At 36.9% G+C, this 27,716-nt stretch overlaps 1 protein-coding gene across 7 annotated transcripts in view; it reads right to left on the bottom strand.

Moving 5' to 3' along the window:
- myt1la (myelin transcription factor 1-like, a) overlaps positions 1 to 27,716 on the bottom strand; it is a 130,703-nt gene that overhangs the window by 63,857 nt on the left and 39,130 nt on the right. For 5 of the 7 annotated variants that reach the window (XM_087297226.1, XM_087297228.1, XM_087297229.1 and 2 more), the window contains exons 2-5: positions 25,162 to 25,279; positions 22,056 to 22,101; positions 21,743 to 21,773; positions 12,448 to 12,510 (exon numbers count right to left, since the gene is read on the bottom strand). In XM_087297226.1, the coding sequence (XP_087153352.1) occupies positions 12,448 to 12,510; positions 21,743 to 21,773; positions 22,056 to 22,101 (140 nt within the window). In that variant the 5' untranslated portion in view covers positions 25,162 to 25,279. Of the gene's footprint in view, positions 1 to 12,447; positions 12,511 to 21,742; positions 21,774 to 22,055; positions 23,172 to 24,091; positions 24,194 to 25,161; positions 25,280 to 27,716 lie in introns of those variants that run through there. The other 2 variants (XM_087297227.1, NM_001044899.2) reach the window with 2 other exon arrangements.

Genomic DNA, 27,716 nt, shown 5'->3' with positions numbered 1-27,716 from the left:
GTGAAAAATCTACTTTTCAAGTATAGTGTATAGACGGTCAGCCCTTTGCATTTCTTGCAAACACAGAAGCTCCCTGTGATCTAAGGTGCAGCTGGAAAAGTGCAAGCAAGTTACCTCATGTGCGCGTCTCTTCATTGGAAATAAAATAACAAACTTGCCTGTAGGTCGCACACCAGAAGCGCCTCTCTACGTGGCATGGCGCCGTGCATTTTGGAGTTCTGGGCGTGGGTTTCTGTCGGGGTGCACACAGCGGCGCTTCAGGTTGGCGGCTGGGTGCCGCGGCTGGCTGGTAGAGGCCTGTGTTTGGAGTTCTGGAATGCATGGAACTGCGTGGTGCAACGATTCGGGACACTTCATGTTTCAGAGTAAAAGTTCAGCCAGTCAAATTTAATTCAGTGTGCGTGGTTATTAGTCTCGGTGTGCAAGCTCGGCACTTGAAACTAGCACACAGTTGGCTGTAAAACTATACAGAGACACAAATGATTTTGTACTCTCTGCTTGGTCTGTGTCTGAGTTTTACATGTATCCTAGCTTAGCTTCTCTTTGTCTGCCTGTCGCAAACACAGAGCGTGGGAGCTCTTGGCTCCGCCCCCTTGTTACGTTGGGTGGGAAGTCGAAACTAATTTTCATGTGAAGCAACACGCCCCTAAAACAGTGAGCTGTGTACACGACCCCAGCATAACACTTTTGAACACATTGTAATAAAAATATCTGAACTGTGTTGAACTGAACCTAAACTTGCACACTCAGAAGAACCATAATATTAATATTAAATCATAAAAAAAGGTGTAAACTACGTGCCCTTTAAGGAATGTAGACATGATCAAGAGGATCTGCTGCAATTTAAACTGAGCATCAGAATGGGGAAGAAAGGTGATTTAAGTGACTTTATATGTGGCATGGTTGCTGTTGCCAGATGGGCTGGTCTGAGTATTTCAGAAACTGCTGATCTACTGGGATTTTTACGCACAACCAGGGCCGGCGCGTCCATAGAGGCGACCTAGGCGGCCGCATAGTGTGGCAGTAAAGAAAGGCCAGCGTCCGCGACACCTCCCTTACCACCCGCGTCCTCAGTTATGTCCGCAACACCTCCCTCACCACCCGCGTCCTCAGATATATTCGCGCATAGGCGACAGAATAGACAGGGCGTCGTCAGCGACACCTTCATCAGCACCCGCATGTCCCCAGTTATATCCGCACATAGGGGTGGCAGAATTGAGGTCCGCGACACCCGCACGTCCTCAGTTATATTCGCGCATAGGGCGGCAGAATGAAGAGCGCAGTGTCCGCGACACCTCCCTCCCTCCCTCAGCACCCGCACGTCCTCAGTTATATTCGCGCATAGTGCGCCGGAAAAGAGGCCCGTGACACTTCACTTCATTTTCGTAACCGGTCACTTTCGTTTTCACATTGGGGTTGAGGGCGGCGTGATCGTCCTCTGCCTAGAGCGGCAGTTCAGCTTGCTCTGGCCCTGCGCACAACCATCTCTAGGATTTACAGAATGATCCGAAAAAGAGAAAATATCTAGTGAGTGGCGGTTCGGTGGGCGCAAATGCCTTGTTGATGCTATAGGTCAGAGGACAATGACCAGACTGGTTCTAGCTGATAAAAAGGCAACAGTAACTCAAATAACCAATTATTACAACCGAGGTATGCAGAAGAGCATCTCTGAACACATCGAACCTTGATGTGGATGGGCAACAGCAACAGAAGACCACAAAGAGTCCAACTTCTGTCACCTAAGAACAGGAAACTGAGGCTACAATTAGCACAGGCGCACCAAAATTTGACAATAAAAGATTGGAGATTGGAGTAGCTAAGAAAAATGTAGCCAAAATGCTGCAAAACCAGTTTTCAGCTAACGCCCCTTCATCAGTGTGGAGAGGCTTAAAAGGTTTTACTAATTACAAGACACCGTCCCCCAACATAGACAGCAATAAACATCTTGCAAACGAGCTGAATATGTTCTACTGTAGATTTGACACCTTTGACCAGACACCTCACGCCTGCCTAGACCCCATCTTCCATCAACCATCAACACCACATCAACACAGCCCGGACCATCTTCCAACACAGCCATCAACACCACATCAACACAGCCCGGACCATCTCCCTACACAGCCATCTACACCTCCAGCCATCTTCCTCTCCCTCCCTGCACTTCAGATCAGTGAGGATATTGTGTATCAGATCTTCAATAAACAGAAGAGAAGGAAAGCACCAGGCCCAGATGGTGTTTCACCAGCGTGTCTGAGAACCTGCGCTGACCAGCTGGCTCCCATTTTCTCACAGATCTTCAACAGATCACTGGAACAGCCCAAAGTTGAATCAAGCTTTAAGCGCTCCACTATCATCCCATTCCCGAAGAAGCTAAAGATCACAGGACTCAATAGCTATGTTTCAATCCACCTATTTTATGCGCATTTTGGATATGCGCTTAAAAAAATGGTTGATGGAAACGGCAAGATGTGCATAAATTTTGAAAATGCGCATAAAAAACTTATGCACATAACGGGGTAGGATAAAATTTTTATTTTCGATAAAAAAAGATGCGCACAAACTACGATGGAAACACTTTTATTGCACAAACTTCAGCATGCGCAATTAAAAAAGTCATGTGATTCTGTTATAAGAGATCATGTGATTATAAAAATGTGGGTGAATGGATAAACCACACTGTAAACCATCTGAAATGTTGTTTTGCTCATTCTAAAACACGTTACCGTTTTAGTATTAGTGTTATTATGTTATTAATGACCTCCAGAATCAAGAGCGTCTGTGCTCTGCGTCTGACACCTTCAAACGCCACCGCGCGTTCACTGCGTGTCAGGATTGCCTTCTGAGGTGCAAGTCATTTATTAGATGAATAAAACATTGATGCAGCTTCTCCTACTGCAGCAAATTCAATTTTTACTGTTGAAATTTGGCGCCAGTTAATCAGGAAGTGACGATTTTGTTAGCTTTGAGTCGCTGGATGGAAACGTAGCTTTATTCGCACGTCTTTTATGTGATAATCCAGTTTTGCGCATAAAGTTCATTCGCATTTTTGGATGGAAACAGCTAATGACTACAGACCTGTTGCCTTAAAATCTGTGGCCGTGAAGTCATTCAAAAGCCTGTTGCTAGCATATCTGAAGGACATCACTGGACCCCCTACAGTTTGCCTATAGGTCTGTGGATGATGCAGTCAACATAAGACTGCATTATACCTACAACATCTGGACAAACCAGTAAACTACGCAATGATTCTGTTTGTGGACTTCAGTTCTGCCTTTAACACCATTGTCCCATCACTGCTCGAGTACAAACTGACCCAGTTCTCTGTTCCTAGCTTTGTCTGTCAATGGATCACCAGCTTTCTGACAGATAGACAACAGCTAGTCAGAATGGGCAAAATCACATGCAGCAGCCTGATAGTGCCCCCCAGGGATGTGTTCTCTCCCCACTGCTCTTCTCCCTGTACACCAACAACTGCCCTGCAAAAGATCTCTCCATCAAATTCATTAAGTTTGCAGACGACACTACCATTATTAGCCTCATCCTGAAAGGGTGACGAGTCTGCATACAGACTGGAGGTGGAACAACTGGCTTTATGGTGCAGATACAACAACCTGGAGCTAAACATGCTCAAAACAGTGGAGATGATAGCGGACTTTAGGAGAAACCCCCCTTCACTCCCTCTACTCACCATCATGAACAGCACCATGGCCACAGTAGTCATTCAGGTTCCTGGCCAACACCATCTATCAGGATCTGAAGTGGGACATTCACATAGACTCTATTGTGAAGAAAGCCCAGCAGAAACTGTACTTCCTTCGTCAGCTGAGGAAGTTAAACCTGCCACAGGAGCTGCTCGTACAATTCTGCTCAGCTGTCATCCAATCCATCCTCTGCACTTTAATCATCGTCTGGTTCGGCTCAGCTGCCAAAACTGACCTCCATAGACTACAGCGAATAGTCCAGACTGCTGAACGAATCACTGGTACTACCCTTCCAACACTTCAAGAACTGTACTCTTCCAGAGTGAGTCAAAAGGCTTGCAAAATCACTCTGGATGCCTCGCACCCAGCACACTTCCTGTTCGAACTGTTGCCGCCTGGTCAGTGGTTTAGAGCATGAAGCACAAAAACAGCCAGACACAGGAAAAGTTTCTTTCCTCAGGCCATCTACCTTATGAACAGTTAAATACTCCCCTACTGTGCAATAAACGTGCAATACTTTTTCATACGCACTTGTACACAGCACCTTATATCAATATACAATGCAATATTTCTCCATTCGCATTTGTACACAGCACCTTATAACCTGTATATTTATAGCAAATCTGTACATACAATTCAAAATCCAGATTTCTTGACTGACTGCATCTGTTTAATGTTTATCGTCTTTTTTTTCATATTTATTTTGTGTTGTCACTTGTCACTTTATGTACACTGGAAGCTTCTGTAGCCAAAACAAATTCCTTTTGTGTGTGAAGCACACTTGGCAATAAAACTGATTCTGAAAAATTTTGCCTGGTCTGATGAGTCTCATTCAGATGATAGGGTCAGAATTTGCCACCAACAACACGAAAGCATGGATCCATTCTGCCTTTTATCAATGGTTCAGGCTGGTGGTGCGGTGTGATGGTGTGGGCGATATTTTCTTGGCACACTTTGGGCCCAGAAGTACAAATTGAGTCACAGCCTGAGTATTGTTGCTGACCATGTCCATCCCTTTATGACCACAGTGTACCCATCTTCTGATGGCTACTTCCAGCAGGATATCGTGCCATGTCATAAAGTGCAAACCATCTCAGACTGGTTTCTTGAACATGACAATATGTTCACTATATTCAAATAGCCTAGATCTAAATCCAATAGTGCACCTTTGAGATGTGGTGAAATCTGTATCATAGATGTGTGGTCGACAAAAATTTCCAGCAACTGCGTCAAATGCTATCAATATGGACCAAAATCTCAAGAAATATTCCTGTACCTTGTTGAATCTATGCCACAAAGGATTAAGGCAGTTCTGAAGGCAAAAGTGGTCCAAACTGATACTAGTAAGGTGTACCTAATAAAGTGGCCGGTGAGTGTATATATAAATATATATATATATATATATATATATATATATATATATATATATATATATATATATATATATATATATATATATATATATATATACACACACACACACACACACACACACACACACACACACACACACACACACACACACACACACACACACACACACACACACACACACACACACACACACACACACACACACAAGTTCATATAAGTTCAAGTCTTGTAATAACCCTTGGTAACACTCCAAGGCTTTTCCAATGAGTACTTAGATAGGCCATATAAAGGGCTAATGAAATCTAAATTGAGAGTGACAGACATACATACTACATACTGTACATAATACATACTACATACAAGCACATACTTTTTCTGCACTCAATTTTGCTCAGCTTCAAAAATTATCTGAAAATACATATACTGTAAAAATATTAAGCTGGAGTTCAACAATCTCAATTTGAGATATTTATCTTTAATTAAACTATTAAACAGCCTGTGACTTTAGCAAACTTTGTGTCGAATTGTGATAAAATCGAGCATTAAACTTTATTCTGTTGCTAAATAATGCATTTATGAAACCTGTTTTACAATTAGTCTTTGAAATTATTTGATTTACTGTAAGGAATTTCATTATTTGTCTTTTTAGGAGACATTTTACCAGTTTTCATAAGGCAAAAATAGTGTGTCAGTTTATATGATAAATAGCCAATAATAAATTAGCATTAGATGAGGTCAAATAACCCACATTTTTTAAATTTGCACTCACCACAGACAGTGCAACAATTTTGATGGAATTTAAAAATGCATTTCTGAAATTACATCAATCTTTAATCATCCAACAATCTTTAATCTAAAAAAATATAATTATAATGTCCTCCAAAATAACAGTTCAACTGTTATTCAACATGAAAAACAAAAACTGAAAATATCCGAATCTTAATAGACAAAAGACAGGACAAGATTGATTAAATATGGTAAAACGAAAAGAAAAAAAAGTTATTTGAAACAGGACAAAGAAAAAAATTATATATACACTACAAACAGTCTTTTCACCTATCCAAGTTTTAGGAAGTGTTTTGATATCAGAAGTGGCTTATGAGGGGCCTGCAGATTACGCTTATTTTACCAAAATAAAATGTGACCATGCCTTGACTTTTAATAATTAAATTACGACAGTGAGGTCTGACTTTGCTTAGACAAAAGTATTGTCACTTTACAGAAATAATGTACAAGATAGAATATAAAGTCATGGTTCAGTGGGAAAAAAAAATGTGGATGACTCCTATGAGCTTGGATGACTGCATCCATACATCTCTGCAATGACTCAAATAACTTATTAATAAAGTCATCTGGAGTGGCAAAGAAAGCGTTGCTGCAGGACTACAAGTTTATCAAGATTCTTCGGATTCATCTTCAATGCCTCCTCTATCTTACCCCAGACATGCTCAATAATGTTGTCCGGTGACTGGGCTGGTCAATCCTGGAGCACCTTTGCTTTCAAGAACTTTGATGTGTAGGCTGAAGTATGAAAAGGAGCGCTATCCTGCTGAAGAATTTGGCCTTTCCTGTGGTTTGTAATGTAATGGGCAGCACAAATGTCTTGATACCTCAGGCTGTTGATGTTGACCACGAATTCTCCATTAGCAAACTTGACTGATTTCTGTGAGAATCTTGGATCCATGCGGGTTCCAATAGGTCTTCTGCTGTATTGGTATTTTTTCAACAGATGATTCATCTGACAAATCCACTTTTCCAAATGATCAACTAGAAGTCAAGTTATTATTTGTTGCTCTTACAACTGGGATCGACAAACAGAATTTTGTCAGGTAGTGTAGCTGATTAAATTAACACTACTGTACACAAAAAAACAAGCAAAATTGCACTTAGGTATACAACAGGGAATCACCAGCCTCTTAAAGAGACTTTTGCATATTATGTATGCACCCTTATGGTACTATTATGAAAATTTTAGCTTTAAAAACACTACAAAGTATTCCCTTTAAAATACTGCTGAAGTGACAATCTGCCATATACCTAAAGGAACATTTCTGCACATAATGTGTGTGTGTGTGTACGTTATGAAATTGAAAACTCTGATGTACCCTTCAGTTTCCTATAATGTTTTGCCCTGAGAGGTCATTACAATACATAAACCTACAATGTATACATTACAAGAGTTTGCACCACCGCCGGCACGACTATACATTAAGGTTGCGACCCTCCGCTGTGATATAACCCAATGTATGCCGCGGGAGACAAACGCTGTTGTTGTTTTGTCATTATTACTTTTTAATGGAGTGGTAAAGGGCGGCAGACGCTGCACAGGTATAACACAGTGTCCTCATTACAACTCTGCCGTTCCCACAATGTTCCCTCAAATGCCCCCCAAATGTTAGCGAGCTCTGACAGCGCAGTCGGAAGCGCCGCGCTCTCCCCACCCTCTCATTTGGGGGTAATTCATCACTCTCTCGCCCTCTCCCTGCCTTTTCAGTGAGAGGTCTGCTAGAGGTACCATTTGTCTGCTGCACAAATGCAATTCTGGTTGGTGGTTCACAGGGCTTGGCTGATGAGGTGACACGGCAGACGCATCCATCAATCTTTTCTCTTCTGCCTCCTTTATTTTGTATCTTTCATCTGAGGTACAGTAAATAGCATCAAGAGCAGATACTGTTAAACTCGACTTTGACAACAGTTGTCAAATCAGATGCTATTAGCTTCACAGATTTGTGGAATAAATTGGTGTCAGCATAACAGATACCTAAATATTTAAAACTCTGAACTTATATCTGTTGAAGTAACATTAATTATCTCGAGTTGTCTGAAACTGTGCCGTTTGTATTGCTTCCGCAGTCTGTCCTTAAAATACTTTTTTTTTTTTGTCAAAGTGGGAACAAACAGCACAATCTCGCTAAGATGCTTGACAAGCTGATTATAATATTAAAAGATGTCGCACCTATCATCTGATGGCCTCCGCATACTCCCAATGTGTGCTAATGAGAGTGGGATATTCTGAGTAGCAACAGTTTAGCAAGCGTTTTCATGTTTTCCAAGGCAAAAATGAAAACTTTGTAATGTGATGCACCCGCATGTCTCTCCAAACCATTAAAAGACATTCATTTATCTTTGAAATAAGGATATTTTAAGATATCATTAAGCGCTATAGAAATAAAGATGAATTGAATTGAATATTGTAGTGAAATTTGAGAGATCTGAGGTCTGTTCCACCAAAGATTTGATACTTTAAGTTTAAAAAATATTGCATATGAAACCATATAAATAGGGTATATGCACAGCTAGTGTTTCTTTCTACACTGATAAACTTAATGTGACTTTTTTTCAATTTTATACGATTCCATTTAAAGCATCAATGGTGTAATGAAATTAAAATATATTCAGTTAAATAGACTTTACTGTTTATTTAGTTGTTCAAGCGTAAAATGAGATGAAAAGCCATTTACATGCACGCACCCGTCAGGATTAGTAGGCGAGTGCAGAAACTCCATTGAAAATAGAGAGGTAAAATTAATGTTCACATTTTAAAGACATGTCCCAGGAAAGTTTAAACTCCTTCTTGTACATTTTAAGACCCACTTTCTATTGTCTATCAATCAGGCAGTGGAGATTTTTGATTTTTAAAGGAAACCTTAATTTAATACCTTAAATGCCCCAAGATTGTAACGGTGCAGTTCACTGAAAGCGATAACCCAGGTTACTGAAAAATTAAAAGTCCTTCTGCATATTTCTGCATATACCGTGCTGTGGGGGTCAATCAATGTCTATTGAAGAGACATGAATGTTTTACAGCAGGGGTGACCAACCCTGTTGCTGAAGATCTACCTTCCTGCACATTTCAGCTCCAAAACTGGTAGATCTCCAGCAACAGGGTTGAGAACCTCTGTTTTACAGTATATGTTGAACAACATTTAATACATAATTAAATATGGCAAATAAATGCTCAACTATTCTGTTAAACCACAAAGTGTTGATCCTTGATTATGAATAAAAATCAGTATTAAATCTGAAGGATGGGGATTAAACCAAGGTGGCAAGCTAAAATAGGTTAAAATGAATCCTGACATATTTTTAAAAAGTTTCTGCAATTTTTTTTTTCGAGATAACCATTTTTATTAACTCTTTGGACTAATCTTTAATATTTAATAATTAACAGCTTTTTCTAATTAATTGAAGTTATGAAGCTTTTAGCTATTTAATATTTTACAGTACACATACTGTATTTATACAATTTCAAATTACACAATTCTTCAACTCTTAAAAAATACATTTTTGTCAGGATTTTGCCACTTTGGTCTTGTTAATTCTTGTTTTGGAGTCCAGACACTAGTCCTGTCTTATCTAGTATGTTGTGCTCGGCTGGAGTATTCTTAGATTTGATTTTCTGTCATTGTATTCATCTTTGTACTGTATAAGTGGCATCTTGACCGGACGTGCTTGGGATGCGCACTTTCTTCCTGGTGTTTGTGTTTGTTCTGTCTGCAGCGTGCTGTTTCATTCTCAATGTCTCAGTCTGGTTGGTTTTGGTTTCGGTTGGCGCTGGGATGGAACATGTACGTTGCATGTGTGAGTGCACAGTAAGTGTTTTTATTTATCATGTGTTGGCGTTGTCAAAGCATGTGACTCTGTGTGACCGCATGATTTAAGGTTATGTTTCATGTGAACACGCGGCCAGTTAATGAGTTCTGTCATTGGCTGCGTGTTCTAGTCCCATTTTACGTGAGCTCATGGCTTGTGTTGCCTCTTTTTTATACTATAATATTCTATATTCCTTCTTGTGCTGATGTCAAAGAGCTACAGTGCCTAACAAATCTAGTTGTATGAAAATTACAATGACAATAAAGTTCTAATGTCTAATGTTTATTCCCCACTTCATTTAAGCAGGCTAGGGTAACCCCACTGCTAAAGAAACCCAACCTGGACCATACGCTACTTGGAAACTACACACCAGTATCCCTGCTTCCATTCATGGCCAATATTCTGGAGAAAGTAGTGTTCAATCAAGTCCTGGACTTTCTTACTCAAAACAATCTCATGGACAACAAGCAATGGGGCTTTAAGAAAGGCCACTCAACTGAGACTGCCTGCTCTCGGTCGTGGAGGATCTCAGACTGGCTAAAGCAGACTCTAAATCATCAGTCCTCATTTTGCTGGACTTGTCAGCTGCTTTTGACACTGTCAACCACCAGATCCTGCTATCTACGCTCTAGTCACTGGACTTTGCGGGCACTGTTATACAATGGTTCAGATCTTACCTCTCTGACAGGTCATTCAGGGTGTCTTGGAGGGGAGAGGTGTCCAACCTACAGCATCTAAACACTGGGGTACCTCAAGGCTCTGTTCTTGGGCCACTTCTCTTCTCCATCTACACATCATCTCTAGGACCAGTCATCCAGAGACATGGATTCTCCTACCACTGCTATGCTGATGATACCCAGCTAGTTTCTGCCAACTCGACTCTACACCATTACTTTTCAATCCAGATGGATGGGGCAACCATTACTGCATCCAAAATGGTGAAAAGCCTTGGAGTAAAGATTGATGACCAACTAAACTTCTCTGACCACATTTCTAGAACTGCTCGATCGTGCAGATTCGCACTCTATAACATCAGAAAGATCCGACCCTTCTTATCTGAACATGCAGCTCAACTCCTTGTTCAAGCTCTTGTTCTCTCCAAACTGGATTACTGCAACTCTCTACTAGCTGGGCTTCCAGCTAACTCTATCAAGCCTCTTCAACTGCTCCAGAATGCAGCAGCACGAGTGGTCTTCAATGAACATAAACGAGCACATGTCACTCCGCTGCTAGTCCGTTTGCACTGGCTGCCAGTTGCTGCTCGCATTAAATTCAAAGCTCTGATGTTTGCCTACAAAGTGACTTCTGGCCTTGCTCCTTCTTATCTGCTCTCACTTCTGCAGATCTATGTGCCCTCCAGAAACTTGCGTTCTGTGAATGAACGTCGCCTCGTGGTTCCATCCCAAAGAGGGAAGAAATCACTTTCGCGAATGCTCACGCACAATCTGCCCAGTTGGCGGAATGAACTCCCTAACTGCATCAGAACAGCAGAGTCACTCGCTACTTTCAAGAAACGACTAAAAACTCAACTATTTAGTCTCCACTTCACTTCCTAATCTGCAATTGCCTCTCTGAATATCACACTAACTGTACCCGAAAAAAAAAAAAATACTAATACTACTAATACTTCCCTTCTTAGACTTTACAGACCTGAAACTTGCCTATAGCACTTATTCATTGTTGCTCTTAGTTGTGTAAATTGCTTCCTTGTCCTCATTTGTAAGTCGCTTTGGATAAAAGCGTCTGCTAAATAACTAAATGTAAATGTAAATGTACTGTCAGCATGTCTTTATGTCATGTGTTCTCATGTCTATTGCCTAGTACCACCCTCCTTGTTAACCCATTATTAGTTTATTCAGTTCACCTGTTTGTTTGTTAATTCTTTCCCTTTATAGTCTCCTCTTGTTTGCTGTTCTGTGCCAGTTCGTCACACATTGTTTATCGCCTGGTCCTGTCTAGTCCTGTTTAGCCCTGCTCTTTCCTGCAAGCCCAGTCAAGGTTTGTTTGTTTATTTATTGTGTTAATCTTTTCTCCTCGGGGTGCTTTTTGTTGCCTTTTAGATTTATTTTATAATTAATAAACTCATTTTTAGTCCGCATTTGAGTCCTCACTCCTTTCCCACCTACCAACTGTGACACATTTGACTTTTTTCTTATTTTCTTTTTATAATATATTTATTAACACTTTGATATATCAATTTTAATGTAAATAAATATATTAAAACTAACTTTTGTCATAACTCCCTAAAGTTACACCAATCTTTTATTTCGCCACACTGCTGTGAAAATCCTTTTGCTAAAATGACCATAGTTTCAAACAAACATTCACAGATTTGATCACTTTAGTAATTGGACTGGTCTGTCTGCATTATCCACATTACAGAAATCACAGGGCTCTACTAGATGGAGAAAAGTTTTAGGCTACAAAAAGAAAATGCTAAAGCTGAGAACTAATGTACTGTAAAGTAAGCCAGTCCATTACAACACTCTTCAATTCTTTACCGCCACAGTCCAGAAAACATATCACAGTATGTTAAAACACTTTACTTTAGTAAACGCCAGCAGTTTCACATCTTATAGCTGCACTTTCACAATTTCTGATGTATAAAAAGTGAAGGAAAGAAAGAAAGAAAGCCTAATTCAAATTCAGCGACTTAATCCTGCAACTGATCTTGAGCTTTTCTGTAAGTGCCTAAGAGCTTTCATTCAGAGACTTTTTACCTTTTTTTTTTTTTAGTTGGATGTCCACACATTGATATGAAGGAGAGGTGAGATCTTACCTCCTGTGTCTGGCGTATTTGCCGCTGACATGTCCACTACCATCACAGCCAGGTGTGGGACAGCTGGAGACAAGAGAAATAATTAATACACTTCTGACGTCACACACACACACACACACACACGCTTGATCTTGCTGACTGTGTTCGAAGCGTGGCACATCAGCCTTCATTACAGATTTAGAGAGCTCCCAGTGTCCTCCAGGCCCGATGAGTCACCAGGCTCTGTATTTCATATTTCATATATTGCATTTGGCTGCTCCATTTAGGTCTACGGCCAGTTAAAAGTCATGGGGGAAAACATCCAAGTTTAGAACTCCTGCCCCTGTTTGAGCTCAGGGTCAGACCAGAAAAATCAGCAGCTTAGTAAGTTACTGATTGCCTAAAGTGCTTATTAAGCACTTGTTTCAACACTTATTTCAACCAGTACACTTATGAGAATGAAGCCTATTTAAGCCAGAAGTGAAGCTGGTGTTTGTATTGAAAGGTCAAATTAGATATAACATTAAATACACTGAAAATATATTAAAATGTATTTTTTTCTCCATAATGAACAGGATTTCAAAAATTAAATAAAAAAACAAATCAATACTTTTATTCAGCAAGAAGGTATTTAATTGTTCTTACATAATTGTTACGTTATGTAATGTTACAAAAGTATTCGATTTCATATAAATGTTGTTGTGTTGAACTAAATTTTATCAAAGAATCCTCAAAAATGTGATTTTTTAAAATCAAAAAATTACTAAAATACATTATTTAATTAAAATAATCTAAATAAATTTGATAAAATATCAAATATTGCAACATCTAGTTCATTTAAAAACTGCTGTCAACTAAAAATTCAGATTTTTACATTTTAAAATATATTTAATTACAAAACATGTTATGCATTTCACAATTTCTTTACCACATTACTGTATTTCTTATGAAGTAAAAGCAGTTTTGAATGGTAGTCTAATCAATTAAAATTTGTTAAACTATCATTGCAACTGCACTTGTGATTATTTTTCTTTTTTTTTTTTACTGGAAATAGCAGATCAAAACGGAATAATTTTACAGCTCATATTAAAAAACACAATAAGTAAACAACTATTGACTGCATCTTCATTTTTCACAAAATGTGAGTACATAGTAATTAAAACTTTTTTTTTGATGTTTATGCTTTTAGAAATGGATCTTTCCCATCCTTAATTGGCCTTATTATTTTGCCTTTTAGGCTTAGTTTGTGCACAAATTATGTGCTTTCTGGAAACATAATAGTGCAATTATTTACTATAACTGAAGTTTTTTTTATATATATTATTCATTCATATCAGGGTGTTTAGGAATTACTGGGGAACTTTAATGACCTGTGATGGCACATCTATTGCATTCAAAACAATCCAACAGCCTATTTAGACCTTGGTACATATCACAGAAAAACAATATTACAATAATTAATGATGAATAGTTAGTCCAGCATATGACTACCTTTTGATAACTGAACAGCAGTAAGCAGCATGTTCGTCCATATTCATTTCATATTCATGGTTTAAGCACTAGAGCAGGGGGGCCCACGCTTTTTCTTATGAAGGGACAAAAAACAAACTTTATTGAGGCAATTGGGCGTCATGGGTAATTTCCTTTAATTTACTTAATGTTTAAAAATAACTATAAAACATAGTTTTATATGAACTAATACAGCATAATATTTTTAGGCTTTTATAAAATAAACATATTACAGTCTAAACAAAAATAATTTCATTTATAACATTATAGTTACCCTAGTTTTTGCCTTGATTTGCTCGCCGATGCCTTCTGCATAGTTCTTTATTTGTCGAGTTAAAGTATTTCTGTTTTACAAAATTCATTTACATTATTTAATTGAAACATTTAATTTCAGTTTGCTTTTTTTAGCAATAAAAACAAACAAACAAACAAAACGATTATGTAAAATTAGAAATGAAGATGTCTGCATTAAAGTCTGCAAATGAAGGCATTCACCCCAACCCTTTTCATTATTCCTAGATGGTATGGTGGGTCAAATCCAAGGATACAATGGGCCTACTTTGGCCTGCAGGCCCTACTTTGGGCATCTCTGCACTAGAGCATTACCAGTGTGGTAACCAGTGTGAGTCATAACTATCTCTATTGGTGAACATAATCTCTATACCATTACTTTAGTGCCTAGAAGGGATACAGCAGCAGCCAGAAGTTACAAGAATTATACATATTTATTAAATTACCCAATACCTAAATTCTATTTTATAAATGTTTACCCCTTCCTCAACCACAAATATATCCCTTACAGTAATGAAAAAAACAGTAATTATTGTAGAACAGCATTTGTTTTGTAATAATATCAACAATTATTGAAAACTTCTGGTTGCAGCGGGATCCCTTCTTGCAATTCGAGACCTAAAAAGGAATTGAGAATAAAATTAGAGTCAAATTTTATCTAATCTCACAATTCAGTGGTTTGTCCTTGCAATCGTCAGTTTATGTCTCATAATTCTTAATTTGCTTTTAAAAGTGAGTGATACAAACTCACATTCGCTAGTTAAATCATATTTATACATATGCCAATGTATTAATTTATATCTCACTTTTTTGAGAAAGAAAGTCATAACTGTGAGATAAGAATGGAAAAAAAATTATATTCATAAAAAATTAAGTAATATTATACCATTTACATTAAAAGATGCACTGCGAGTAACTTTTTAAGATGCTTAATTGGCTTTAAAAATATATTGCGGATAGAAAATGAACTTAGTCAGGTTAAATCACGCACTGAATGAGAGGACGTGCTGCGAGGGAGGAGACAGTCGGCTCACATTCATCATCATCATCAGGTTTGTTTTTTCACAGCAGATGAGTCAGTGTACTGGTCTAGTAACTGAATAACTCAGGATATTGGTTTATTTAGAGTCTGTGAGGGTATCCGATATGTTAGTACTGAAGATGCAAACCATCAAGTTTGTACAATTTAATAAACTGGTTTGACTTGGACTATACCTCCAGCTTAACTACTAAATTATTGACATTAGTTCACATTCTCCAGGTAAAACAATTCATTCAACAAAAGTAAAAAAAATGGTTATTGCATTTATTGTTGTGGAGGTGCAGCCACTGCCTACTGTGGAAGCGAATACTGTTTTGTAATATAATAATATTTTTTCATTGTGGGAACAATTTACACATTTGTTAAGGCCATATGAAGAAATGTATTCAATGTATAAAGCTCAAAGATTTATTTTGATTTGAAGATGTTTTTTTCTTCATCTTACGGTTCATGTTGTTATTAAACATTTTAAAGGTTTAAAATCTTTTTTTAAACACAATTAGTTACTTTTAGGGGAGTAACTCAATATTGTAATGTACTACTTTCAAAAGTAACTTTCCCCCACTCTGATAATAATAATAGCTAGATAATAATTATATAGTCATATTAACATATTTTGTACTTTAAGTGGCTTCGGTGTGCTGTACATGTATGCTACTGTGAATTTATATATTGCATTTTTGTGAAAAAAGGCAGAACTGTAAAAAACAAGAAATAAATGTATTTATAGTGATGATAATATTATTAAAGAACATAAAGCTATATAAATAAATGTTCTTTGAGTAACTTCAGTGTACAATATCCACCACAGTGTCAAGCCTTTTGCAAAATGTTGTGCATGCATAAGTTTAACGATAAGTTTTACTTCATGCTTCTAGTTTTGAAATGTACCTTCATTGGCTTGGAAATTGGAGTCAATGATACGTAAAACCAGGATCTATTTTAATCTGTAAATCTAGCCAAAGTGCAGCAATCTGAGCGGGAACATGTCTAGCCCAGCGCAAGAAGCATCTCCGCTTGATGATGTTGGCTGGGGATCTGTGTCTGATCAAGCTGGTGACCCATCAGTGAGTGTAACCGGTGTTAAAGACGCCCGCAGCTACAGGCCTGGACCTGCTGATGAAGCAGATTGCCCCGATGATTGGGAAGGAGGGAGAGAATAGAGGGAATTTCACTTCTCTACTTGCTCTGACATCGTAATAAAGATGACATGGTAGAGAGGAGCCGCTGGAGAAACCGGTCAAACCACACTCCAGGAGTCACACACACACACACCCTTGTGTCCTTGCCGCTGTCATTGTAATTGGACACGTAGCCACGAAATATAAAAAGGGCCTTTTTTAACAACGGCGTGGGTGTTAAACCATTCTTAATGAGGAAAATGCTGCCATTTAGGAGGCTTGTGAATTGCGCTTAAGGGAAAGATGTGCAGGGGGATAAAGTGACGGGCAGATATAAGTAAAACGACTCACCGCCCTGGAGGAAAAATAGGCCATTCACTCTCATCATGATGCATGATTTCATTAGGAGCGCAGGGATATTTACTAATACTAATTGGGAGAATCATATGTTCTCACTGAAGGCAATTACACTGAAAGGTCTATTTATAGGTTCTGCCTGTAGTACTTGCCATATTGGATAAATCACATTGGAAAAAAATCAATTAGCAAAATTATGCTTGTAGCCACCTTGAACGCACATGTGTATTGCGTCATGTGCCTGTTTTAGAATCTAAAAACCACAATGTGAGATCCTTTGTACTAGATAAGTGAGTTAGATCTAAAAAAAACACCTATTTATAACCGCATTAACCTTTCTTTCATTAAACATTTCTGATCAAATGAAAATGTTTCCATTCAAATATTTAAAGTCAGTACCAGGGCTTGTCAACAACACCTAACCTATCAATTGCGGGTAGATTTCAGCTGTGACGGGTTTGACAGTCACTCCCACTAGCCACTTTTGCTGTTTGAAGATTTTTAAATTGTAGCTTTCTTAAAAAGCAAAGTTCAACAATAAGAATTGCCCAATGAGGGCTCAGCGTGAGATGTTCAGAGATGACAACAATAACTTTGTAAGCAAAAAAAAGCAATTGAATACCAAATGAGAAGATGATCACGTGCACGCTGAGACACAGGCAATTCTGAAGCACTGACGAGGGCTTCAGTGTCAAGGCTGATTTTAGGTGATGTGATGCGCGCGAGTGTTTAAAAGTTTAAAAGTGTTTAAAAGTTTCCAAACGAAATGGTTACTTTCGTGAAGCATCTGTTCCTGGAAACGTAACTGGTGTGATTGGTTCTCTTTTAAATAGACTGGGCAAAATTAACGCTTGAGCACCCACAGTTCTGCAGCTTTCAAGAGCTCCAGATTTGTCTTTTTGTAAGCAGCAGGTCACTTACACTTTCACCTTTACGTGATCACTCTTTAATTATCACTGTATGTTTTTCACTTTTTTTGCTTACAGGTATTTTGGGCTAAGAATTATATATGTTTTAACTTTTTTTTTCTTTTTGGTGTGGCCACAGAAAAATTAGGTAAATCCTTAGTGTTGAGCTCTGAAAAGTCATGTGAAATAACAACTAATTGCAATGCGACACAATGAATTCACAGATCATTTGCTCATGCTCATTGAGCAAGGTCATACACAACACACAAAAAAAGTGAAATGAATGAGCAGGCATGTGAAAATAACACAAAATCTAAATTAAGTAATTTTAGTATGCCAAAGTCAAATTTTATGCATATAAAATAGCTTTTCCCAACAACAAAATTGTTTATGTCAAGCCCTGGGGTGCGTTTTCCAAAACCATTGTTAGCCGACTAAGGTCGCAAGTTCTGTCATCACAAGCATAGTTAGTTGATTTGCCGTTTTCCAAATCCATCGGTCCAACAAACATTTGCAAACTGCGTCACAAACTTGAGCACTCGCAACTACAGCTCTGCAGCTGTCGTTAGAAACATAGTTTCGGGCGGTGTTCTATTACCAGTTATCCCCCCTATGCCCTATTCATTTAGAACACTCTAACATTCAAAGTTATACTATTTCAAAGTTATACTATTTCTATTCAAAGTTAAACTATTTTTACAGTACAGTTTTAGCGATCTTTATGTTTACAATTGTGTTCCCTTCGCAGTGCACTATGAAAACATTGATGTAATTTAGAACAAAGCCTCAAGCGAAAGCTTTAGGTCACCTATTATTTAAAAGCGGAATTTCTGTTACGTCTCCAAAGCTTGTAAAAAACAAAAAGCATACGTTAATTCTTTTAATTTATAGTAAGTTATAGGTTATTTATTAAGTACCTGTACTGTATATGACATAGGCCTGCTGGTTATAACTTTCTGCTGGAGTTTACAAGTGTCAAATTGTAAAAGTAGACTTTTCTAAAAAATAAAAAATAAATAAACAATACCCTTTTTAATAATAATAATCAACATAATCATCATCATCATCATCATTATTATTATTATTAAACTATGTTTTTTTTATTTCTAATGCATAATAATAAAAATAATAATAATTAATATCATCATCATCTTCAAGATCATCATTGGTATTATTAATATTATTATTAAATTAGGATTTTTTTCATTTCCTAATATATAATAAATATTAAATTTCATTTTATAATAAATAGCCTCATTATTTATTTATTCATATGATTAATGTGTGATATTAGAATACGTATTAGCTTTTGTAAGTGATTTGTTTTAGAATAGGATATGTCATATTCTCAATATTGTAAAGGAAACATAGGCTCTATATGTGGCATTTACATATAATTCGGTTAATATGGAAAGTGAGTGCATGTTTTTACCAAAACCAAAATTGGATTTTATTTTTAATGCGTGTTTGTGTAAAACAATGTAATTTGCACAAAGAAATGATGGGGTTCTTCTCTAAAGAAGTAGTTTCTCCGCCCCGTTTAGAGTGTCATTATGGGCGTTTTACGTTATAACATGGTTCAAGCGATAATCTACGACAGAGAAACTATGCGTTTTGGGAAACACTTGTCACAACATCGTTCTTTTCCCAAATGATGCATCGTACTATGGTAGTTCAGACGTGAGTTACATCGTGGTTTGGAAAAGCCACCCCTGGTCAGTACAATTTTCTGACAAAATTAATACTTTGCATCAATTGAATCACATGTGTAAGTTAGAAAATTTTTCAAGTAATAATAATAATATTAAATATCATATGGGGAAAAACAGACTATGGTTTCCACAGAAGAAGAAATCCATGGCTTAAATACATAAGAATAAAAGTAAATTACAGTAAATTATAAAGTGAGCATCCTAAGAAACCTTGCGGGAAAATGGGAACAAAAGCAACAACAACAAAAAAAGAAACACAATGGTGAACACATGGAAACAGAAACAACTTTTAACACCGACATTAATAAGTGCATCAATTTCTGGAGAATCAAGGCAATTCAACTATGAATGAAAATCCAACAATTTTGTCATAGGAATAAACTACATTTTAAAATTTAATTAGAAAACAGTTATTTATGTTTGTTTTGCCATGTTTAGATCCAGTTCTTACACTTGCCTTGGTTTTAGATTATAAATTGTTATCATGGTTACTGATTATAATGCACACGTGCTTAATGTTTCTTCATTGTCTATGTTCATTTGGTCAGTAGTTGTCTTTTCTACAGATTGCAGCTTCTTATGTTCTCTGATGTGTTTTGTTTAGAGGCAATGGCTCTTTTTCAATTCCAAGAACGCAGAGAATGGACTTGCTTTCTTGTGAAGACCATTCTTGCCAGGTCACCTCAGATGATTGAACTCGGGAGAACGCGAGAACAGAGAATACGTCCTGTGAGAAATGAGATTCTGCGTTCTTCCTGATGGTCATGTGATCTTCACACATTTTTAACGAAAAATTATTCAACACATTTACACAATGGTTATTGCTTTTCTCTTTTTCAATATATATAACACGCACAAAACCTTACAAATATGCTTTGCACAATACAAATAAAACAGATTTTGATACGAATTTCAACACCCTTAATGTGTTTATGCCTTCATTAGATTTTATTATGTAAATGTTTACTTTCACCGTCTCGTTTAGGGAAACTCCTGTGATAAAGAATTTATATCTCTGAACTTAGTAATAAATCTATAAAAAATACTACATGTCCCACCTTCTTTATTTAGCTGCAATGACTTCTGGGACTTCTTGAGAAAGTTTTGCACTCATGTCTGCATCAAAGAGTCCTCGATAACAAAAACACATCTAGTAATTTTCACGTGTCCTCTGTTTTTGTGATCTTGAGTTTTGTAGCTGAACTTTGGCAATTGATGAAGACTTTACACGAGAGCACAGTTGGCGTTTCTGTGTGGAGTTTGCATGTTCTCCCTGCGTTCGTGTGGGTTTCCTCAGCAGTCCAAAGACATGTGGTACAGGTGAACTGGGTAAGCTAAATTGTCCGTAGTGTATGTGTATGGATGTTTCCCAGAGATAGGTTGCAGCTGGAAGGGCATCCGCTGCGTAAAGCATGTGCTGGATGAGTTGGCGGTTCATTCGGCTGTGGCAACCCCAGATTAATAAAGGGACTAAGCCGAAAAGAAAATGAATGAATGAATGAATGAATGAATAAATGAAGCCTACTGTAAATAAAAGTAACTGCAGCAAATAGACCCCTTATCTGCACCCACTTCTTTCAACCAATTGTGTTAACTATTTTTAGTCTTTTTTTTTATATCAGAAATGTTTAACAACCCAAACGTCTGAGCAGTAGTTTACATTATATCAAACAAAACAAAAAGCCATAACTTGCTTCACTTCAAAAAGTAACTTACCTGTAAGCATGATTACATTTTCGTTAGTTAAAGTTAGGTAATGTATTTACATATATAAATAAGAAATGAACAGTACTTGTACAGCATTTATTAATCATAGTTAATGTTAATTTCAACATTTACTAACACATTAAAATCAGTGCTTAATTTGTGAATTGCAAGTTCCCGGAACAGATCGGAGTAACAGATCCAGAATGTTACCCGAGGATGGAGAGGTGTCTCTCACGAAAGTGAAGAAGGTTGAAAAGTCACGGAAAAAAGTGTAAGTAAACATCGGTCGAAGAGGAGGGTGGTTGAGAAGGGGATTGGTAAAATGAGGTGCCGGATCTGGATCTGGCGTGTTCTGGCACAAATTAAGCTCTGATTACAACCCATAGTTTTGCTTGTTAATAAAACAAATAGTTAAGTAACTAAAAGGACTATAAAAAGATAATATTTTTTGATTAAGTAAAATAAAAAGATGCATAAATACTGCAATAAATGTAAAGACCATTGTTTGTTCATGCCAGTAAATTCACTTCAACATTTAACATAATGGAACATCATTGTAAAGTTTACCCTTTTCCTTTAAGCCAAATATCCCTCTACACTAAAAAATACATGACGGTTGCATTGTATTTTGAAGTAAAAATATGATTCTAATATTAAAGGCAGACTGACCTGAATAGCTCCTGTGCAGCCTCTACGGCAACTGCAAAACAATGAAATCAAAAACAATTAGTGAGGAAACATCTCAGCATGAGCTTCATCACACAATGGAATCATATCATTATGTGCAGTGTAATTTTCCAGGCTCATAGATTCCGCTTCACCTGCCCTATCAATAGTCCGTGTTCATCACTACTGACGTCAGTAATAATTGGTGAAAGGCAATAAAAAGCCTGGGTTATGGATTGAAGTGGGGAAATGGATTTAACAGTAGGTTGAGACTGCATACAGCCAATACCATGTGAGTGCGTTGTACCTCACGCACCTTTAGATCGTGTTCGATGACGCTTCTCTGCCGCATCCACCTCCATCTGGAGAAAAGAAGCAGCAATTAGCCTGACCTCAGTCTACTAGCTGAGCTACTGGAAAAGCAAGTGTAAAAGGGCAATGATGTCTGCAGCAAAGACGGTTATGAACTGCACTGAACTGCACGGGAGGCAGATCAGAGATGAGAAAAGAATATGTTTATTAGGAAAAATACAGTCTGTGAAGCGTGGATAATTACATTGGTCATGCTGTACATGCAGCTATAATGCCTCACTTTTTTTTCCTGTATGAAGATCTGTGTTCCTTCTTATTCAGTGCCATAGCTTTAACTAGTTTTGAGAGGGCTTTGATTCATTAAAGTCTGTTAGAAATTAAATGTACAATGTTTATTTTGCTAGCACACGTTATTATACTTTAGGTGAAAAATTAATACAATTAGTTAATCAAGAACACAAACAATTTAATCTACTGAAAAATTTTTTTTTAGAAAATCTTAAAAGTTCGACCATTTGCTTCTGCGTTTAGAGTGATGATGTCAGTTTGATGGCTTCAGACAAAATTTTATTAACCACGCCTCTCTTACGGTTAGTTTGCTATGAGGGAATGACGAGCCAAAAGAAAGTATAAGCATGTTAATACACTTAAATAAAAATCTCAACTTCTTTCACGCAGACTTGTATGGCTATAATGCTTGTGTTATGATTTGCTTGTTGGTTTTCTTAACTGTTAAAAAAGTAGAATATGATTATGAATTTGGATTTTTTTTACATATCGTCATATCATAATGTCATTAGAAAATATGATAAAAATGTACAATAAGGTTTCATTTATTAACATTAGCTATTGTACATTAGTTATCTTGAACCAACAATTATACATATTTATTACGCATTTTATAATTGTAGTTGTTACTGATTACAAAAATTGCTAACACAAAATTAAAAAGCACAGTGAAGCTGTCAACATTAGTTAATGTACAGTTAACTAACACAAACATTAACATTTGTATTAACTATCAATCATAAAAGTAAATAAATGCACTATAAATGTATTGCACGTTATTAGTTTATGTTAGTTAATACTAGTGGATGGCACAGTGGCGCAGTGGGTAGCACTGTCGCCTCAGAGCAAGAATGTCGCTGGCTGGGTCAGTTGACATTTCTGTGTGGAGTTTGCATGTTCTTTCTGTATTCATGTGGGTTTCTTACGGGTGCTCTGGTTTCCCCCACAAGTCCAAAGACTTGGTTCGCTATAAGTAAACTGGGTAGGCTAAATTGTCCGTAGTGTACGTGTGTATGTCCTGGTCCTCCAGGCTGGGGGTTGAGTGTTGGGCTAATGACACACCTCATAAAAATTTGGTGATAAGAAACACCAACATGGTGTGGCTAAATATCAACTTTGGTATAAACGGCCCTGGGATTAAGTAAGTAGTTAATACTAAATAAAAGAATCTTATTGTGAAGTGTTACCAAATATATAAACAATATTTAAAAAGAAATCTATTTTAAACAATTCTTGTTTAATATTTTAAGATTGCTACTACAAGATTGCTTTTCTTGCACCTTAGGGATAAAAGATAATCAAAAGCAAATAATAATAAGCTTTTATTTTCAGAAAATATTAGCTTGAGAATCTGAGAACATCCATTTGGTTAGAAAAATGTATTTTCATGAATTCATTCATTCATTTTCTTTTCAGGTTAGTACCTTTATTAATCTGGGGTCACCACAGCGGAATGAACCGCCAACTTATGCAGCTCATGTTTTACGCAGCGGATGCCCTTCCAGTTGCAACCCATCACTGAAAAAACCTCCATACACTCTCATACACACATACACTATGGACAATTCAGCTCACCCAATTCACCTATAGCGCATGTCTTTGGACTGTGGGGGAAACTCTAGCACTCGGAGGAAACCTACGTGATCAGGGGGAGAACATACAAACTCCACACAGAAATGCCAACTGACCCAGCCTGGGACTAGAACCAGCAACCTTCTTGCTGTGAGGTGACAGTGCTACAGATTGCGCCACCCTGTCACCTAAAATGTATTTTGTATACTATTAATAGATGTGATGATTTAATGAAAAGTGTTAAAAAATTATTTCCAATGTAGTGTACTTCCTAGTAAACAGGGAAAACAGGTTAAGACACACCACTAGTCTTCTAGTGATAGAATGTGTTCTGTAATGTTAGTATGATCTTTGATTTAGTTTACACATCTGTTTTACAAAAGTTTAGAGTCAATTGGATTAAAAATGTTGCAGAAATAATAACAATAATATTGTGACATATAATTACATTTTAAAAAATAAATCTTTTCTATTTATTATGTTCTTTTAATGACAAAAAGCTGAATTTTCAGCAGTCATGACTCCAGACTTCAATGTCACAAGATCAAAATTCCGAAACCATTCACTTATTTTCGTTCGGCTTAGTCCCTTTAATCATCAGGAGAATAAACCGCCAACTTATAAAGCATATGTTTTACAAAGTGGATGCTCTTCCAGCTGCAACCCAGTACTAGGAAATATCCATACACACTCATCATGGCCAGTTTAGATTATTCAATTCAACTATAGCACGTCTTTGGGGGAAACAGCAGCACCCAGAGGAAACCTACGTGAACACAGGGAGAACATGCAAACCCCACACAAAAATGCCAGCTGACCCAGCCGGAAGTCAAACTAGTGACCTTCTTGCTGTGAGGTGACAGTGCTAACCACTACGCCATCATGTCACCCATTAACCCTCTCAAGGCAGGCGTTGCTGATTTGCAAGAGTTAAAAGCATAGATTTTGCCTGTTTCTAAAATTTAATTTGAGCCTGAAAGGGTTAAATAGTTTTAATATGCTGATTTGTTGCAAGTAAAAACTCAATTCCAGAATAATTTGATGAACAGAATAGCATTTAATTGTTAAACATTTTTAACATTTTCTTTCTAAAAACATCAGAAGTTTTATCAGTCTATTTTGACCACTTTAATAAATCTTTGCTTGCTGAATAAATTATTTATTAAAAGAAAAGAAAAACAAGTACTGATTCCAAACTTGAACAGTAGTTTAACACTGCGACAAAGCAAAAACTCTGTAATTAGCATTACCTGAATGCAGTGGTTGATGGTGGGACAGGTGTGTTTTCTGGAAGCGCCTCCTGTGTGGTGCGATTAGGCAGAATTGTCCACTGTGTGTCCCTCAAAGCTGTTCCTCAAAACTCATTTTCTGTTAAAGGAAAGGAATGCAGAATCATTTATCAAGAACTGCAGTACACTTATAAGAAAAAACATACAGCTATTTGAAGCTTTTCAGAGCATTCTTTATCACAGTATCATAAAAAAATAAAAATAAATAAATATACAAAAATCTGTCTCCTTTTGTCTCAAAATATAAAAAGTGACAGGAGCATCTTTTTAAAGTTTTGAAACATGCTCCGTTCATAAGGAATAAAGCCACCTATATTTGTTTTCTTTTTTTTTCAGAGGAATATGCAGGTCTTTATGCCTTTAGATTGAACACAGTACAAAAGGCAAATCACTGGGGAGTTTTTTATTTGAACCGTATTAAATAAAGAAGCAAAGTCATGGGATTCTTTTCAAAGGTACTAGCAGGGCCTAAAAGTAACATTCTGCCACACTTGCCAAAGCTTGAGAAAACCTCAGTCTCAGTATGCATTTTTTAACATTATATGTACATTATTTCATTGCTACAATTCAATTCAATTCAATTCAAGTTTGTATAAATAGCGCTCTCACAATAATGATCATTCCAAAGCAGCTTTACAAAATAATTTATTATTTTAGTTAGCTATTAATTAGTTATTTAATTACAATCAAAATCAGTACAGATGTGTATAGGGTGGGCACGAAAGTGTTTTGTAGAGGGTGGATATTATGTTTAAAGAGTTCAGATGGAAAAACCTCTAAGTGCCCTACGAAATTTTCTTCTGAAATGAAAATTTTTCAGAGAGTCCTATATTTATGCTCACTAATTTCACATTAAAGGCAATAAAAATAATATGTTAATTGACAAAAAATGGAAATTACTCAACTTATACATAGGAGCCTGAGAAAAATGCAAATTTTAGAAGAAAAATTTAGATGGCTTTTAGAGGTTTAGAGGTTTTTGCATCAGAACTCTTCATATGTTAACCTGCAGTTATAAAAAAAGTGTGTATGTATGTATGTATGTATGTATGTATGTATGTATTTATTTATTTATTTTAATAAAACATGGGAGAACATGCACACAGAAATGATAACTGGCCCAGCCGAGGTTTGAACCAGCGACCATCTTGCTGTGAGGCAATCGTGCTACCCGCTGCATCACCGTGCTGCTCTAATAATATTAGTTTCCCTAATATATAGTAGTATTATATAATAATATCACCATAAAGTACTTAATAATAATAATATTAATAATAATAATGAGAAGAAGAAAAATAATAACAACAACAAAAGATAATATATATTAATATCATTATAATTAATGCATATAACAGTAGACTATAATATAATATAATATAATATAATATAACATAATATAATATAATATAATATAATTTAATATAATATAATATAATATAATATAATATAATATAATATAATATAATATAATATAATATAATATAATATAATATAATATAATATAATTTAATATAATATAATATAATATAATATAATATAATATAATATAATATAATATAATATAATATAATATAATATAATATAATATACATTATCTTTCAGAAGAGCATACGCTTTCAGGCACACACAGTAACATATTAAGCACTCAAGTCTTCTATCTGTCAACAAGCTAACACTTCTATCTCATGCTCCTTGCAAATCCTGTTAATGTGTGTGCTGGTATGTGTGTCTGTGTGTGTGTGTGTCTGTGTGTGTGTGTGTGTGTGTGTGTGTGTGTGTGTGTGTGTGTGTGTGTGAGAGAGAGAGAGAGAGAGAGAGAGAGAGAAAAAGCAAGAGAGAAGCACAGATACAGAATCGCATGTGCATGCATGTATTTGTCAGTGCCAAGGCCAGCGACACAAAAGGGTGCTCTCCAAATGCTGGAGACGGTATTGAAACGCCTTTCAGACTCGGGCGAATTTCCTCAGAAAGACGGCTCTCTGTGCGTAACACCTTCTCATGTCTGCTTCGCACACAAATATTCGATGGCTGCCCCTCTTTTCAGCTGATGGATCGCTCAATCACTCACACTGAAGCTCTTATCTGAACTTCACTTGGTCAAATCAAAGCATCTGAGCTCCAGCTGTCCCCCAGTGGCGGAGATCTGGCCCAGCTTGCTTGTAATTGGGGGAAAACACTGTTTAGTATTCATGCCCAACACCCTTCTGTCTCACATAAAGTGGGACATACAGCTTCAAAATCTAATTCTCTCTCTCTCTTTCTCTCTGTGTGTCTTTTGAGAGGAGAAGTATGGGCTCTTCTGGAGGAGTTTGCAGTCTCAGAGCTCGGCATGTTTTTTATCTGAAAGCGACTTCTCCCCCATGTGAATCCTGCATACCTGCGGGCACACATTATGGCAGCAGATCGCCTCAGGTTTTTTATCTGAGCTCGCTGAGTTTTTGATTTTACGAATTAGCTCACCTAAAAAAAAGACAACTCTGACATCATTTACTCACTCTCACGTTGTGACTTTTACT

The sequence above is a fragment of the Danio rerio genome, chromosome 20, assembly GCF_052040795.2.
Source record: "Danio rerio strain M-AB ecotype USA chromosome 20, GRCz13ab, whole genome shotgun sequence".
Lineage (NCBI taxonomy): Eukaryota > Metazoa > Chordata > Actinopteri > Cypriniformes > Danionidae > Danio > Danio rerio.
This window is presented reverse-complemented; position numbering and strand designations above follow the sequence as displayed.